We start from the raw sequence: 16,633 nt of genomic DNA on the forward strand, positions 1-16,633 counted from the left end.
TGAGGCTCTCTCTTTCCAATCCTGCTTCCTCCCTAAGATTGCAGTCTGAAGGCTTTCTCTTCCCAATTCCCTTCTTTTCCCTTTGACCTTTCATAGGCTATCCCTTCTAATAGACCTGTTGCCTTCCTAACCCTCTCTCAGGATCTGCTTCCCAAAACATCCAACCAACATAGAGGGCTTCCAGTAATATAATCATATAAGATGCAATGTTAGGGTTTTATTTATTTATTTTGATTTTTCAATTTTCCTTTCCTAGCTCATTCTCTCTGAAGATTTTTAGTTGCTCTTTAGCACTGCCTTTGGCCCAGGGCCTGATCCTGAAGATCTGGGATCGAGTTCCCCATTGGGCTCCCTGCACAGAACCTGCTTCTCCTTCTGCCTGTGCCTCTGCCTCTCCCTCTCTCTGTGTCTCTCATGAATAAATAAATAAAATCTTAAAAAAAAATATTTTTGGGACGCCTGGGTGGCTCAGTGGTTGAGCGTCTGCCTTTGGCCCAGGGCGTGATCCTGGAGTCCCGGATTGAGTCCCACATCGGGCTCCTTGCATGGAGCCTACTTCTCCCTCTGCCTGTGTCTCTGCCTCTGTGTGTGTGTCTCTCATGAATAAATAAATAAAATCTTTAAAAAATATTTTTAGTTGCTCAATGTATAAGGCCTATTTCTGAAATGAAGAATAATTCCAGAAGAATTGTCTTTTTACGGTTTACTAATCTGTAAGCTCCATAAAACCTGAGATTTTTGTTTGTTACTGTCATATCCCAATACTTGACACACAGTAGATGCTTGATGAATATTTGTTAAGTGATTGAATATATTTTAAGAACCATTTTTCCTGTTTATATTAAATAAAAGATACAAGAACAAGACATAATAGCATTTTATATAGACTGTATTAGTGTGATATGGCTGCTATAACAAAAAGCCAAAGACTGGGTGGCTTAAATAACAGAAATCAATTTTCTTATGGTTTTGGTGGCTGGAAGTCTGAAATCAAGGTGTCAGCAGTATTAGTTTCTTCTGAGGTCTTTCTTGTTAGCTTGTAAATGGCCATCTTCTCTCTGTATCTTCACATGGTCTTTCCTCTGTGAGGGTCTGTGCCTTAATTTCTTCATAAAGACTGTCACACAGTCTTTATGATGAGAGCCTACAGAGATCTTATTTTATTTTTTTTTATTTTTTATTTTTTTTAAATTTTTTTTAACTTTTATTTATTTATGATAGTCACAGAGAGAGAGAGAGAGGCAGAGACACAGGCAGAGGGAGAAGTAGGCTCCATGCACTGGGAGCCCGACGTGGGATTCGATCCCGGGTCTCCAGGATCGTGCCCCGGGCCAAAGGCAGGCGCCAAACCGCTGCGCCACCCAGGGATCCCAGAGATCTTATTTTAACTCAGTTGCCTCTTTAAAGAGCCCATCTCCAAATATAGTCACATTCTGGGGTACTGGGAGTTAGGGCTTCAACATATGAATTTTGGGGAGTACAATCTAGAGCCCATAACAGAGACCTGTAAAAATGTGCCAATAAGCAATTCTTTGGTTTAAGGTTTACTTTGTTTTGGATGCCAATGGAAATAGAAATAAAATACAATAAAATAATAAAAAAATAAAAATTATATGAAACAAGACAAATGTCTGATTTATAGCCAAAGAATTATATAAGTGTATCTAAAAAGCAGACAATGAGGTATTAGGCTAAAATTCTTTGGTAATTCCTGGATATACCTGTAATGCTTGACCAAGTACATCACACATCATAAAAAAAGTTACAACTCATGAATGACCATATGCCTGAAACTATCAATGGGAATTTCTTTACACGTAAATTTAAAATCTAAATCTAACCAGATAGTATCTTTTTCATTAAAATATATTTTTTTGGAAAGAACTTTTGTTTTTAAAACTTTTATTTGTTTATTTGAGAGAGAGAGAGAGAGAGAGAGAGAGAGGGAGCAAAAGCAGGGTGGGGAGGGGCAGAAGGAGAGGCAGAAGCAGACTCCCCCACTGAACAGGGAACTTGCTCCCCGCCCCCCCCACCCCCATTCGGGGCTCTATCCCAAGACCCTTAGGAACATGACCTGAGTTGAAGGCAGATGCTTAACCAATTGAGCCACCCAGGCACCTCTGAAGAGAATTTACATACATTATGTGCATATTAGGACAATTTGTTTCCCAGAAAAATACAAATTATAAAAAATTATTACTCATTGAAATATTAATTTCATTTAATCATAGGAAGAATGTTAATTTTTCCTTTCTGGTCCCTGCTGTCTATCTGATTCCTGAACCTATCTCACATAATAAAAAAGACTTGTGGTATGCTCTCCACAAAAGTGAACATTGGTCTTTTTCTGCTGGTATTTCCCACCTCCAAAACTTGCATTATGTTCCATGCTGTAAACCACCATTGTTGTGTGCCACTATATTTTGGGGACTTATTAGAATGAAGGAAGTTCTTCCCTAACATGACATTTCCTTTCTAATACAATACAAAAATGGAGTATTTAGGGTTGACCACTTATACATTGTTCCCATTTCAGGCCCCACGGCATTGCCGTCATGTATGAATGCCTAAAGCTTTTAGAGATTTCCTTTAGGGTTTTCTAGTATGTTTACTTTCCTGTGGATTTTGAAAGACTTGACCTCCCTGGGAGAAGTCTTTTGAGAGACCCCAGATGCCTATCACCTCTATGAGAGCCTTAACAGGCCAGCCTTGTAAAGATGGTGCCATAACTATGTATTGATTTGTAGCTACTTTGCTCACCATAAGCACAGTCTGGCCTGTGGCAACCATTCTCCTCTACTTGTAGAATTCTCTAGAACTCTTTCTTGACATCATGACTGTCAATTCAGAAGCACTGGATTATATCAGGGGCTTCTGGGTGGCTCAGTCTATTAAGCCTCTGCCTTCGGCTCAGTTCATGATCTCAGGATCTCAGGTCATGATCTAGGATTGAGCACTGAGTTGGGCTCCCTGCTCAGTGGGGAGTCTGCTTCTTCTTCCCCTTCTCCCTCTGTGATCTCTTTTGCTCTCTCTCTCAAATAAATAAATAAAAAATCTTAAAAAAACCCATTGGATTATATCAAAAACTCTTTTGGGAATATAATGTTAAGATTTCTTGCTACTAGTAAATTCTACTATTAGATTCTAAACACCTTGAGAGACAAGAGTACTTGTCTGATTTTTTAAAAAAATATCAAACTGTTAAAAGATAAACAGAGGCTTATTAAAAAGTGTAAGATTTTCTTTGAGCAAAAATGGATTGGAATAGAGTAGCATGAACAGAAGTGGTTTAGAACATTCCTTGATAGGAGCTGGGAGAAAGACTTCTATAGAAAAGATGCAGAAACAAAGAGAGGAAGTTATTTGATTGGCTATACCTTATAAAGCCTGTTGGCTATTTTTGATTGCTTGTCCTTAGCATTTTGATTTTGTAACCTTGAGGCATTTACTACAGGCTTAGATTTTGATTTGTTTACATATTTAGCACCTATGTGGGCCTGACTAATAAAAAAAAAAAAAGGAAAAAAAAAAAAAAAGAAAAGACTGAGTTCCTATCTTGGAGTGTTTATAGCCTAGGAAGGAGCTTGTACATTTCCTTCTTCCCTGCTCTACACCTTTTAAAACAAGCTGATTATCTTTTCATTATTCATTATAATAAATTTTAAAAATACAGAAAAATCAAGATTCACACATCGCTGAAAAGCCTATGGCTTCACTACTGATAATAACATTTTAATTTATCTTTTTTCATATGCATAGACTTTCTAAAAGATTATGCATATTTTTTCATTTTTTAAGAAACTTATTTGAACTCAATTAATTAATGCATAATGTCTTAGTAGTTTCAGAGGTTAGAGTTCAGTGATTCATCAGTCTTCTATAACACCCAGTGCTCATATGCATAGACTTTTTTGTTTTTGTTTTTGTTTTTCCACTGCATAGTTTTATTTTTTCATATGCATAGACTTTAAAAAACATTTATAACAAAAAAAACCCATTTATAACCAGATAGCATGCCCAATTTTGTAACTTGCTTCTTTCATTTCACACATCATAAATGTTTTCCAGTAGCCTGTGTAAACGTTTAAGAAGCTAGATTATATTCCACTGAGTGGATTCACCATAGCTTTCTTAATCCTCATTTTGATGCCAGGTATTTATTCAACTTCCTGCCTTTTTTATTCTTTTTTTTTCTGCCTTTTTAATTCTAAATGAAAAATTCAACTTTGTGCACAAAACATTTTTAATATTTAGGGTTGTTTCCTGAAATTAAATGTCCAGAGATGGTCTCTCTGTGTCAAATGGAATGAACATCACAGCTCCCAGTGCATGTGCAGGTGACTTTGGAAGGGTATGGCCCATTTGCATCTGACCCACAGCCCTCAGTGATGCCTGGGTCACTGCACTCTTAGACTTGGGACATCACTACTTTGAAAATGTTTGCTAGTTTGATAAGTGAGAAGTAGTGTGTTGATGTTTTGCTTTTTATTTATTTGGTTGCCAGTGAGGTTGAACATTTCCTCATATTTTTGTTTATCACTTTTATTTCCTCTTTTATGAATTGGTATTTTATGTTCTTTCTCATTTTATTTATTATTTCTCCCACATCTCTCTCTCTCTTTTGTTTTTACTCCATATTGATAGGGTTTTGGCTTAGTCAGGGATTTTTTTTACAAGGCCACTTTAGCCAGTATAGCTTGTCTTCCTTCATTCTGGACCATGGTGACCGAGCAGTCATTTTTATATTGTCATGCAGATATAACAGAAACTGCTCTTTAAAACAGAAAGTGCTTTAGGGGTGCCTGGGTGGCTCAGTCAGTTAAGCAGCTGCCTTCAGCTCAGGTCATGATCCCAGCCCCATGTTGGGCTCTCTGCTGAGCAGAGAAGCTCTGCTGAGCTTCTCCCTCTCCCTCTGTTGTTCCTCCTGCTTGTGCTCTCTCTCTCTCAAATAAATAAATAAAATCTTTAAAAAAATAAAATAAAAATAAAACAGAAAGTACTTTCAAGTTGCTTCAGCTTTTCGGAGTCTTCTTGTCTGAGACAGCCATTGGGCTTCCCACCTTGGAAAGAACATTCTATAAAGTGAGGAAGTTCATTTGAGGACATTTTTAGTAAGAGACATAACAGTGGCAGCCACTTGGAGATTAATTCTGACATTCCCATGAGGCACCTAAAGCCTAAAAGGGAAGAGCAGAACTATCCCCAGTCCCCCCCAAGCTGGGGTGAAGTCCAAAAATGCTTTCTGCACCATTGATTTTTCTTGGGCTTTTGTAGCTGTGAAACACTATTCATTGCAGTTGGATTATGGCTTTTTCTTTTGTCCTATTTACTAACTGGGTAGCTGCTGCCAAAAGTTGTGACTGTGATTATCATTTTGAAGGAGGAAAACTTGTGCTGCTCACCGCCTCACACCCCGAGCCCCCCACCCCTGAAAGGTTAGTCAGCACCTCAGTGTTCATCTGTGAGTGGTCATTGTTCTTGCTACAGGGAGTTATAAAAGGAGATGCCATCTTCACCCACACTCTGAGAGATGAGGGCAGTACAGCACAAAAGTGGATAAAAAGGCAACTCTGTTATCCCAGACCTTTCTTTCCTAAATAATAGACCTAGTAAGGCAGCAGGATCTTGCCAACCAATATGGCACAAACCAGCATACAGACTCATGTTCCACCCATGGAAGCATTTTGTGAATGGCAAAGTGCTTTGTAAGTGATAAGTGTGATATTTTTGCAAATAGTTAAAGGTCCCTGGTTCACTGGGTTTCTTCTTGGCTCCTTAAGCTTAAAGAGTAAACTTTCCTATATTTAGAGTTTCACTTATTCATTCATGTTTATTGAACTTCTCTACTGTATATTAAGCATTGTTTAGACCTGGTGTCCACAAACTGTAGTCTTCAGGTCAGATTTGACCTGCCACCTGTGTTTCTTTCTTTCTTCCTTCCTTCCTTCCTTCCTTCCTTCCTTCCTTCCTTCCTTCCTTCCTTCCTTCCTTCCTTCCTTCTTCTTTCTTCCTTCTTCCTTCTTCCTTCTTCTTTCTTTCTTTCTTTCTTTCTTTCTTTCTTTCTTTCTTTCTTTCTTTCTTTCTTTCTTTCTCTTTCTTTCTTTCTTTTCTTTCTTTCTTTCTTTCTTTCTTTCTTTCTTTCTTTCTTTCTTTCTTTTTCTTTTTCTTTCTTTCTTTCTTTTTTTTTAAGTTTTTTATTTATTTATTCATGAGACACAGAGAGAGAGAGAGAGAGAGAGAGGCAGAGACACAGGCAGAGGGAGAAGCAGGCTCCATGCAGGGAGCCGGATGTGGGACTCGATCCCAGGACTCCAGGATCATGCCCTGGGCCAAAGGCAGGCGCTAAACCGCTGAGCCACCCAAGGATTCCCGCCACCTGTTTTTCATAGTCTGAGAACAAAGAATAGTTTTTACATTTTTATAAAATTGTTGAAAAAAATTTAAGGAAGAATAATATTCTATGATACTTAAAAGGCATATGAAATTCAAATTTCAATGTCCACAATAAAGTTTTATTGGAACACAGCCATGCTCATTCATTTATGTATTGTGTCTGGATGCTTTCCTGCTGCAATGGCAGAATTGAGTAATTATGACGGAAACGGTATGGCCTTCTAGGGCTAAAATACTTACTGTCTGGGCCTTTACAGAAAAAGCTTTCCACTCCTGTTCTAGAGACTGGAGATATAGCTATAAACAAGATAGACATTGTCCTTGCATCCATGTGTACCATTACTTTAAAGATGGTCCCAGTGGGACTCACCCTTGATCCTGGCTTTAGATACATCAAGTTCTAACCAACTGAGCTAACCTTATATAATTTTAGCTAACACTGGCACAACCTTATGGAATCTGATTATTTTTTCATCAAATCAAATCTATGAATTAACTATGTTAGAGTGCAAAGTTCTCTGCACTTAAGACATTATTACACCAGTTAAGAAGCAAAGTTTGTTTTCAGGATGAAAAAAAGAATAACTGTAATAACATACAATAGCTGCTTTTATCTTTGCAAAAGCCTTTTATTTGTGCTAGTTTACACACTACACAGACTTCATGAGCTAAGAATTTGGGATGGAAAAGCTCACTTTGGACTGATAAGAGACTGAGCAGGCTTGCCAGAGGAAGTAGGATGTGGCCCAAAGTGATGGTCTTGAATCCTTCCTCAATCCCAGGGGCCTAACAAGTTGTCTCCTATGGACAGAAGGCCAAGAAACTGCCTTTAGGGCTCTTTCCTGTATCCTATGGTTTGACAGAATTTCTGCTCTTATCCTCATGACGTGAACAGCCAGCCAGCCTTTAGCTGGTGACACAGGAAGACCAGGATTGGGAGCTGCTAACCCAGCTTATGAGGTGGGCAGGGATCTGCTCTTCCCTAAATGGAGAATCAGTGGAAGCAAGACTGGGAGTGAGGGGGTATCATATAATAGGAAAATAGGGTGGGCAGGTAGAAACTTTGATATCTTAAAATGTAAGGCAGTGTGGAAAGTCTGGGAGTCCTTTAGCTATCTTTCCAGCTTATCTAGAACACCAAAGGATTATATCTTCCTCTACACTGAGTAACTTTCATCCCTGCTTGGCCCAGGGTACTGTTCAATAAATGGTTCAATTAAAGAATGCCTGAAAGAATGAAGGAAGGAGGTCAAGTCACATGCCAACATTAATCAGAATACTTAGAGTATGGTGTGCTCTTAGGAATAGAAATTCATGGGTGTTCATTCATTCACTCATTCAACAAATGTTTATTGAGCTCCTACTATGTGCCAGGCACTTAACCCTATTTTATTTCAATGACTAATAGTGAAACTCGTTCTAAAATATCAGTCTCTGGGGGCACCTGTGTGGCTCAGTTGGTTAAGTGTCTGACTTTGGCTCAGGTCATGGTTTTGTGGTCCTGGGATTGAGCCCCATGTGGGCCCCAGCTCAGTGGGGAGTCTGCTTGTCCCTCTTCCTCTTCCTCTCTCCCTATCCTTCTCTCTCCTCCTGCTCATGATCTCGCTCTCTCAAATAACTAACTAAATAAATAAAATCTTTAAAAAAAATCAGTATCTGCTCTGTTGCTTTACAAAGTATAATCATACAAGTATCTATTACTGAACCCTGAAGAGGATTGAAGAACACAGAGGATCTTTTTGAGCTCATGGTATTACCTTGGCTAAAACAATAGAAGATAATGAAGTTACTGTAGTGCTTAAGAAGGCACACACTGGTGTCAGCCTGCCTGTGTTCAAATCCGGGTTTTACCTCATACCTACATGATGTTGAATAAATTTTGCCTCAGTTTCTCCCATCTGTAAAACAGTGAAATGATAATACCTACTACATATGGTGGTCATGAAGATTAAATAATCAAAGTACCTTGTATGTAGGAAGCCCTCAAGGTGAGTGGTAACTGTTTTTGATATCACGTAGAAGTCAACCTAAAAAAGATAGAGGCATTTGAACTGAAGATATTGAGAACTAGAGGATGTGCCTCAGAACATGTTTGGTTCTGCTTCAGTGCCATTTATAGTATGCACAGGGGAAAGAACATAACCCCATTATTGTAGTTTAATTTCTCTGTGTTCTTGCCTGAAAATGGAGAGAGTAATACTTAACTGGTAGGGCTTTTCTGAGGAGCACATGGATGAGTGTGCCTGGAGTTCAGTTAGCTCTCAATAAATATTACCTTCCTTCTGACAGAGTCAAATATGAGGAAGTAATTCCCTTTAATTAAGAGTGTTGATGAGTTGGGTTCTAGTTAATTGAACTGTAATATGTAAATCTATTTAATCGTGGACTGGCTCTACCAGATAAACATCCAGCACCTGGTATGGTTTGGTTGAGCACTTCTATTTGTTTGATTTTGAAAAATCCTTCCCCCTTGTATGACTTCTTAACATTGTGGATCCCTCAACTCAGCCTGCAAACAGTTTGCATTTTCAGTTGAAAGAAGGATTTTCAGAAGGTTTTAGATTTTAATTGTTGGACTTAATGGGATTGCTTTAAATTAATCCAAATCACTTGTAGACAATGGAGCAATGGCCTGGTACCTCATCATTCCTTGTTTATTTTTTTAAATAAAAGGAGCAAAGTGGGATGTGTTCCAAATTGAGTCGCAGACTATGGTTAGGATTAGCTGAGTAAACATTGTGGTCTTTGGGGAGACAGATATTGGGTGGGAGCTAGAGAATCTGCAGCAGTCACCCTTTACCATTTATTTCCCTTTGTGGGATGCCTTCCTAGCATAGCATGAGAGAAGAAGACAGAAAGACATGTTCATTACAGCAAAATGATGAAGTAAAGGTGGAAGAGAATGGTGTGTTGAGTAAGGGGGAATGAGAATGCATTGAAGTGAGACCAAATAGAGGTGCTGAAGGGAGACCTTGGAACTTTGTCCATTGATAATTTCATGGAATTATATTGTTTGGATATATCCTTATTTTCATAATTATTATCATCCTGTGGCCCTCATCTTGAAAAAACATTCTCAATTTGAGTATTCTGGGCACTTTGGGCTGGATAATTGTAGAATGTTTAGCAGCATCCCTGCCCCCTACCCACTAGATGCCAGTAGCACTTTACCTATCCACCCACCCACCCATCCCAGTATAATCACCCAAAATATTTCCAGAGTTTACCAAATATTTCTTGGGGAAGTGACCCCTGCCACCACCTCCTCCCCCTGCCTTCCCCTCCCGCAGGTTCTACCCTGCCCCAGTTGAGAGCTGCTGCTTTGAAAGGATTCATTTCAACAACGTTTCTCTTGGGCTGTGCTCATGGAAAGGTCATTCCTCTGGCTAACTTTTGGATCTCCAGCACTGACTGGCTAAGCCACATTGACAGCCAAGTGGAGACCTCCTCAAAGTGGGCTGGGTACATCCCTACGATGCCAGGCTGCAATGTCAAATTTTTAAGTGTTGAAGGATGCCTAGATTATTTTCTAAGGTAATGTGAATTTTGTCTCCAGTGGTCCCTCCGCCTCCTCAGTGAGTATTACATGGACATAATGACAACTCAATTCTGTTTGTGGAGCCTTTACTATCTTACAATAAGCTTGGAGAAAATCAAGCTTGTTAGATTGTTAAAATAAAACCTGTAGAGTATCCTATTAAAAGAGTCCCTCAGAATTATTATTTTAACATAGGCATAACCACAAAAGGAGACTGAGAAGCCCCCAGTAGGGGGAGGTGAATTGCCAAGTGGCGTTTTACGAAAACAAAGGCTTTGCAAGATAAAAACATCTTCTTTCCTCCCCAGTCACAGGCTTAATGTTATTAATAACTCAGATGTCATATTTATGCCATTTGTGGCAGCATGCATACAATTTAAATATTTTAGCTTCCATTATACAACTGGATCTACATTACTGACCTTCAAGGGCCCCATTCATAAGGGATGAGGAGAGGGAACAATCAGCTACTTCATGTGAGGGCTGGCTAGCAGACTGGGTTTCCCAGCATTGTCGAACAAACCACCACACAGGGAATGCTTTGGAGCCACTTGGAACATGGTGCGGTGGGGACAGAGAATGATGGGGGGTGGGGCTTTCAGGGCAAGGAGAGAGACAAACCTTTTTTTCTTTTTTAAAAAGAGTTATCCCACCTTTGTTCCAAGGGAGAATGAAATACCCATTAAGACTGGTGACACTGGGAATTTTGTTTCAGCTTGGTTCCTTTTGTTGTGACTCCAGGGTAAAGGAGAGGAATCTGGGGTGACTAGGTTTCAAGCCAAGATGAGAAAGAAAACGAATTCCTTCCAAGGATTTCTTCTATTGTCTCAAGGATAAATATTTATAGAGAAAGTTCAAGTGAAGTCTTTTACAATGGTCACGGTTTTAAGACTAAGCCTTCCAAAGGGTACATGTAAAACTATGCTTAAATGAAGGGTGATCCAATTAGGCTTCGCAGGGAAAACCAAGAAACCTCAAGATAATTTCCTATATAAAATCTAATTGTGTTCTCAAGTGGAATAGGAATACCACTCTGAATTATTCCAGATCCATAGACTGCAGCAGAAATGTACAGCCAAATTGGATTCTATTTTAAGTAATTAAGTTATTTCCCTTCACAGGATCTATAATTTGCCTTCAACAAATGTGATTTGCCTCAGAAAGATAATACATTGCAATTTTTCCTCCAAAATAGATTTTCTGTGCCAGAAACAATTATGAAAAGTAGACCAAATATTGCCTTGATTATATCCTGGTTATTATCTTTGAGTGCATGCCTGGAGTGCCCTGTTTGTGTTCCAAAATGAGATAGGTACGGCTGCTATATAGTTTAGAAATTATCTTTAAATGGAGACCAGAGCTGAAATTTACTCAAGAGCCTAGGGCTTGCACAATGGTAGTGTAAATAGCTACGGGTGTTATTATGTAAGACTCCAAAATCTTGTGCAAAATATGAGCAGTGAGGAGCTTGGTTCAGTGGACCTTTCTTCTGAACTCTGAAAGCACCAATTTAACTTTCATCTGCTTGGTTAAACCCTTGAGGTGCTAGGTGTTGCAATAAAATGTTGAGATTTGCATAGAAGATATTGCAAGGAGGGTATTTTTGGCATGGTTAATTTTATGAAGAAAACATTCACTTTTGGCTTTATTTTCAATAACAGTTCAGTTGGTTTATGACCAGGTGTTCTGGGGAACGATAGTGGTATGGTTAAGAGCACAGGCTGGAAGGATGAATGGAATCAACTGGTTTGTCCCCTTGAAAGTGCAAGTTATGGAAAGTCTATGCATCTCCGTTCCTTTGTCTGTGAAAAGGGAATGATGGAATCTAGATGGAAAGAATCAGATGAGAAAAAGCATAGTGTGCTTGGCACAGCACAGACCTGGATCATACAAGGGGTCAGTCCTAGTAAAATCTAAAACATGGTATTGCATCCCTTTTCTCCTTAACATACATTTTTCCTTCAAAAGATTATTTTTCATAGGAATACAAACTGGCTGGAGGTTTCTAAATGTCTAGGAGTTGAAAGTGGTTGAGACTTCAGATTTTTTTTTAAATTTTTTATTTATTTATGATAGTCACAGAGAGAGAGAGAGAGAGAGAGAGAGAGGCAGAGACACAGGCAGAGGGAGAAGCAGGCTCCATGCACCGGGAGCCTGATGTGGGATTCGATCCTGGGTCTCCAGGATCACGCCCTGGGCCAAAGGCAGGCGCCAAACCGCTGCGCCACCCAGGGATCCCGAGACTTCAGATTTTGAAGACAAGATTCCCTGGTTTGGAATACTGGCTATGCTACTTACCATGCCTTTAACCTGGTCACTTGGGCTTTCTGTGCCTCAGTTTCCTGCTCTACAAACTGTAGTTCTGTTATTAATAATTGAGTCAGAGTTCCTATCATAGAATTGTGATAAGGGTTAAGTAAAATATTAAAACAGCTAGGATAGGACCTGACATGCCATAAATATGTTATTATTTTTGACTTCTGTTAGCCAAAGGAATGTCAACAGAAATCAGAACATAACACTGAGTAAGTTTATCACGAACTTTTATTAACAACTTAATACAAGACTGTACATTGAAGGTGCTGAAATCAGTCCACTTGAGAAAACTGAAAAACCATCATTTCTATACTACTTCAGGCTTTGGTTGTAAGTGCCACCTTCTACAGCAAAATCACATAGTGTAACCAAACCATTTAAGAACAGGAAAAAGAAAATGTTCCACCGGAATGGAGAGATTATTTATGTACAAACAGCTGAGGATCATTTCTAGCTTAAGTGATTCACTACACACTCTGGAATGTTCAGTTCCCTTTTCTACAGTCCTACAACCAGACATACAGCAACTAAGAACTTGGCAATAGGTCCTGCCTACAGACACTCATCCACATGAAAAACAACAACAAAAAATATTTATATAAATAAGTCAATTAAACCTCACAAAAACTAAAGTAACACAAGAAAAAATCCAACAGTCAATAAAAACTGTACAGTATCGGTCAGTCTTTTATATCTGAAAAAATGTGTAACAAAAAAAAAAGAGTTCTTTAATGTATACAAGTCTTTGAGATCATTGTTAGCTGGAGTGAAAACTTGAAGACTCCGACTCAGTTGAAACAGAAGAATGTCCTCCCCGCTTCCCTTTGGAAAGGATCTTGAGGCTGGACCCTCTGCTCACAGAGGTGAGTGCATGCTGGGCAGAGGTTTTAAATTTGGCTCCAAGGAAGGCGTAGAGGATGGGGTTCAGGCAACAGTGGAAAAAGGCTAGGGCCTCAGTGATGGAAATCCACTTGTGCACAGTTTTCTCAAACTCACATCCTTGCTTGATGATTTCCAGAAGGATAAAGGAATCGATGCTGATCCCAATGTAGTAGGGCAGCCAGCAGGCAAAGAAAGCAAGGATGAGGATGACTGTGGTCTTGAGAGCCTTGCGCTTCTGGTAGCCCTTCGAGTGGGACAGCTTGGAGATGATAATGCAGTAGCAGGACAGGATGACGATACCCGGCAGGATAAGGCCAACCATTATGTGCTGAAACTGGAACACCACCAACCATGAGTCATTGGGATAGAAGCGGTCACAGATATACCTGTCATCTGCCTCCCTGACATTGGCAAAGATGAAATCGGGAATAGTCAACAGGAGAGCAGGTATCCAGACGCCAACGTAGACCACCTTTTCCGCCAACAGCTTCCTTGGCCTCTGACTGTTGGTGGCATGGACAATAGCCAAGTACCGGTCCAGACTGATGAAGGCCAGGATGAGGACACTGCTATAGAGGTTGACAGTATAGATGACATGGACCGCCTTGCACAGGAAATTCCCGAAGTACCAGTTTGCCACAGCCTCAACTGCCCAGAAGGGAAGTGTGAGGACAAAGAGGAGGTCTGCCACAGACAGGTGCAGTCTATACTTGTCTGTCATGCTTCTCAGTTTCTTCTGGTAACCCATGACCAGGATGACCAATCCATTGCCCACTATGCCAGTCAAGAAGATGATGGAGTAGACTGTGGGCAGAAAGATACGGTTGAAGTGAGCATTTTCCTCCCGGAAGCAGGGTTCCTTCATGGAGTCATAGTCGCCTGAGCCCAAGTCCTCTTCTGTGTAGTTATCTGAAGGGTATATCTGCAAAAGAGGCAAGGGAAGGGATGTTAATTTTCTAGTTCAGCTGGCATTCTCCAACTTAAAAAAAAAAAATGTTTCTGCGATTTTTAAAAAGTAATTTATAAAACCCAAGTCAGCCCAGGCTTCTTCGGGACACTCTGCTTCGGATGAAGTAGTGAATGGAAGGGCACAAGAGAATTGTTATAGATTCCTGCAACCCTCCTCCTCATCTTCCCCAGAGTCACTTGTTATATCCTTCTTAAGTAGAACCAATTACAAAATCCTTTGTTTAGAACAAAAGGGCGCTGAGATTCTGAGTGTTTGAAAGTCACATCTTTGCTAACTCTTCTACCCCACCCACGGGGGGGGGGGGGGAGAAAAAAACCTTGGGAGGGAAAATACCAAAACAAAACACAAAGAAGCCACTCCTAGACTGTGCGCCCTAGGGAGTGGGAGAGGTGGGGTGGGGGTGGGGGGCAGGCGAGGAGTGGGAACAGAAGCTTGAGTTCCGAGGAGCTGGGATTAATTTTCTATACGAAGGTTTCCCCAGGATAGGGAAAAGGGAAAGAATGAGTATGGGGGGGGGTCCTCAAAACTTTCTCCTAAGGCACAAAACATTGCCTTCCCCTCGTCCATGTAAACACAAACCAATCTGTACTTCAAGCAACACGTAGTGGGGAAGGAGGCTACAGCCTTAAAGGAAGGATCTGTGGCGCGTGGGGTGAACAGGGCTGTCACAGGAGGGTGCGGACGCGCACAGCGCCTGGGGCTTGCGCTCCTCCGGGCGCGGGCCTCTCCGCCCGACCGTCTACCTCTTGGCGCGTCTGCGGCGTCGGGGAGCGCGGCGATTTACTGCGAGGGGAAGGTCACGGGGTCTGCACTCATGGTCCTCGCCCCGAGTTTCATTTCCTCACCCTCCCGGGCCGCTTCCCACCCCGCCACTGACCCAGTAAATGGGGTCGGAGGTCTGCAGCTGGAAGCCTCGGGGCGGAGGGCGCCCTGAGGCCGGGGGGGGGGGCGGGCGAACCCCCGACCTCCGCGCCTGCCCCGCGCCCACGCCCACCAGCGGGCGCCGCGGCTCCCGGGGTCTCGCCCAGCACCTCGCCAAGGGCAGGCTCACAGGGTGTTGGGGAGCGAATGGGCGTCTCCCCCTAACAGCCTTTGAATCGCGCGCCGCCGGGGGAAACGAAAAGCCTTCCTGGTAAGGGGTTTTCAAAAGTCTCCAGGAAACCACCAACGGTTCAACAGCGCATTTGGGATCGGCGAGTGCCAAACGGTCTCCCCGCCTGCACCTGCCCGTGTGCGCCGCGCACACCCGCAGCCCAGGTGCCCTCGCAGCCTCCCGCGGGTCCCCGCCGCGCACACCTCCGCTCCGCCGTCGGGGCCCGGGGCCGCTCGCCGCGCTTCCCACGGCCGCTCCCCGCGGGGCCGAGGCTCAGATGCCCGCCTCTCCCGCCCTCTGCTCGCCGGCGGGGGTCCTGACGCAGCCCGCGGGCTGTGCAGAGCTTAGGGCCCGCGCGCCCACCCTCAGGGGCGCCCCCCCCCCAGCCTGAGATTAACGAGGGGCGCGGTCCTCGCCCTGGGAACTCAGCCCCGCGCGCCGCCCTCCGCCTCTAGCTCCAGCTCCTGTAATCACCCCCCCCCCACGCCTCCCGCCCCCCGCCATCCTCGGGCCGAGTCCCGGGACGGCGCGCGCCCGCTGCTGTGCAGGACGTTCTTGGGTCTGCAAGCTGTGCCGGCCCAGCGCGCGCCGCAGGCTCCAGGGGGAGACACACGCATCTCTCCTCCTCGCCCTACAGAGCCAACGATTCCAATCCTGCCGGGTCCTCCGGGGTCGCCACGCGCACGGAAACTCCCTTCCACGCTCCTTCCCCGGGACCGGCCCCTCCCACGCTCCGCTCGCCTCGGCTCGCTCCGAGGGGGGTCGCGCCCTAAGTTTTCGTGTTTGCGCGTGTAAGGAAATCAGGTCGAAACCGGACTTACATGGAGCTCTTCCATGGTAACCGCTCGCCCGCCGGCCGCCGTGGCTACCGGAGCACCCAAGCCGTCGGGGTCACTTTGCTACCTGCTGCCGCAGCCAACAACAGACTGTGAAGTTTCTGGCTGAAGCTGGACTTTTATAAAAACACGCTCGGCGGGCGGCGCATGCGCCGCGCGGATGGGCGGGCGGGTGGGGCCGGGAGGAGGGAGGCGGGGTGGGGGGAGAGGGGCCGGCGTGCGGGAGGAGGGCGCGAGGGAGGGGCGGGTCCCGCCCGGCTGCAGCCCCGGCGAGGTTAATTGGGGCAAACCTGGGAATCCCCTGAGCCGCCGCTGTGAGCTGGAGGTCACCTTGGGAGTCTCGGGCTGCGCGTGGAGGGCTTCCCGGAGGCGTCCCCCAACTTGGGAACGCTGAGCGCGCCCGGAGGGAGGTGAGAGGCGCGGGCCACCTACGCGACCCAGTGTGCATCCATCCTTGCTCACGTGGATGGAACTCCGGCCCCGGGAATGCTACAGATGGGGAAACTGAGGCCCGGAGAAGGGTAGTGAAGTAGCAGCATAACCCAGCCCGTAGGCGGCAATGCCCACGCGGGTCCAGCATGTGACTCCCTTCCCCGCGCTCTCAG

General features: G+C 43.6%; 1 protein-coding gene across 1 annotated transcript; it reads right to left on the minus strand.

The window, feature by feature from the left end:
* Window positions 1-12,457: 12,457 nt before the first annotated feature.
* On the minus strand, window positions 12,458-16,169 carry LOC119863891 (C-X-C motif chemokine receptor 4). The gene is made up of 2 exons (XM_038565097.1): window positions 16,014-16,169; window positions 12,458-14,051 (listed from the first exon to the last, which is right to left on the minus strand). The coding sequence occupies exons 1-2, from the start codon at window positions 16,026-16,028 to the stop codon at window positions 13,005-13,007; spliced, it is 1,062 nt and encodes a 353-aa protein (XP_038421025.1). The 5' UTR covers window positions 16,029-16,169; the 3' UTR covers window positions 12,458-13,004.
* Window positions 16,170-16,633: the final 464 nt, after the last annotated feature.

This window comes from Canis lupus, chromosome 19 (assembly GCF_011100685.1).
Source record: "Canis lupus familiaris isolate Mischka breed German Shepherd chromosome 19, alternate assembly UU_Cfam_GSD_1.0, whole genome shotgun sequence".
In the NCBI taxonomy this organism is placed as follows: domain Eukaryota; kingdom Metazoa; phylum Chordata; class Mammalia; order Carnivora; family Canidae; genus Canis; species Canis lupus.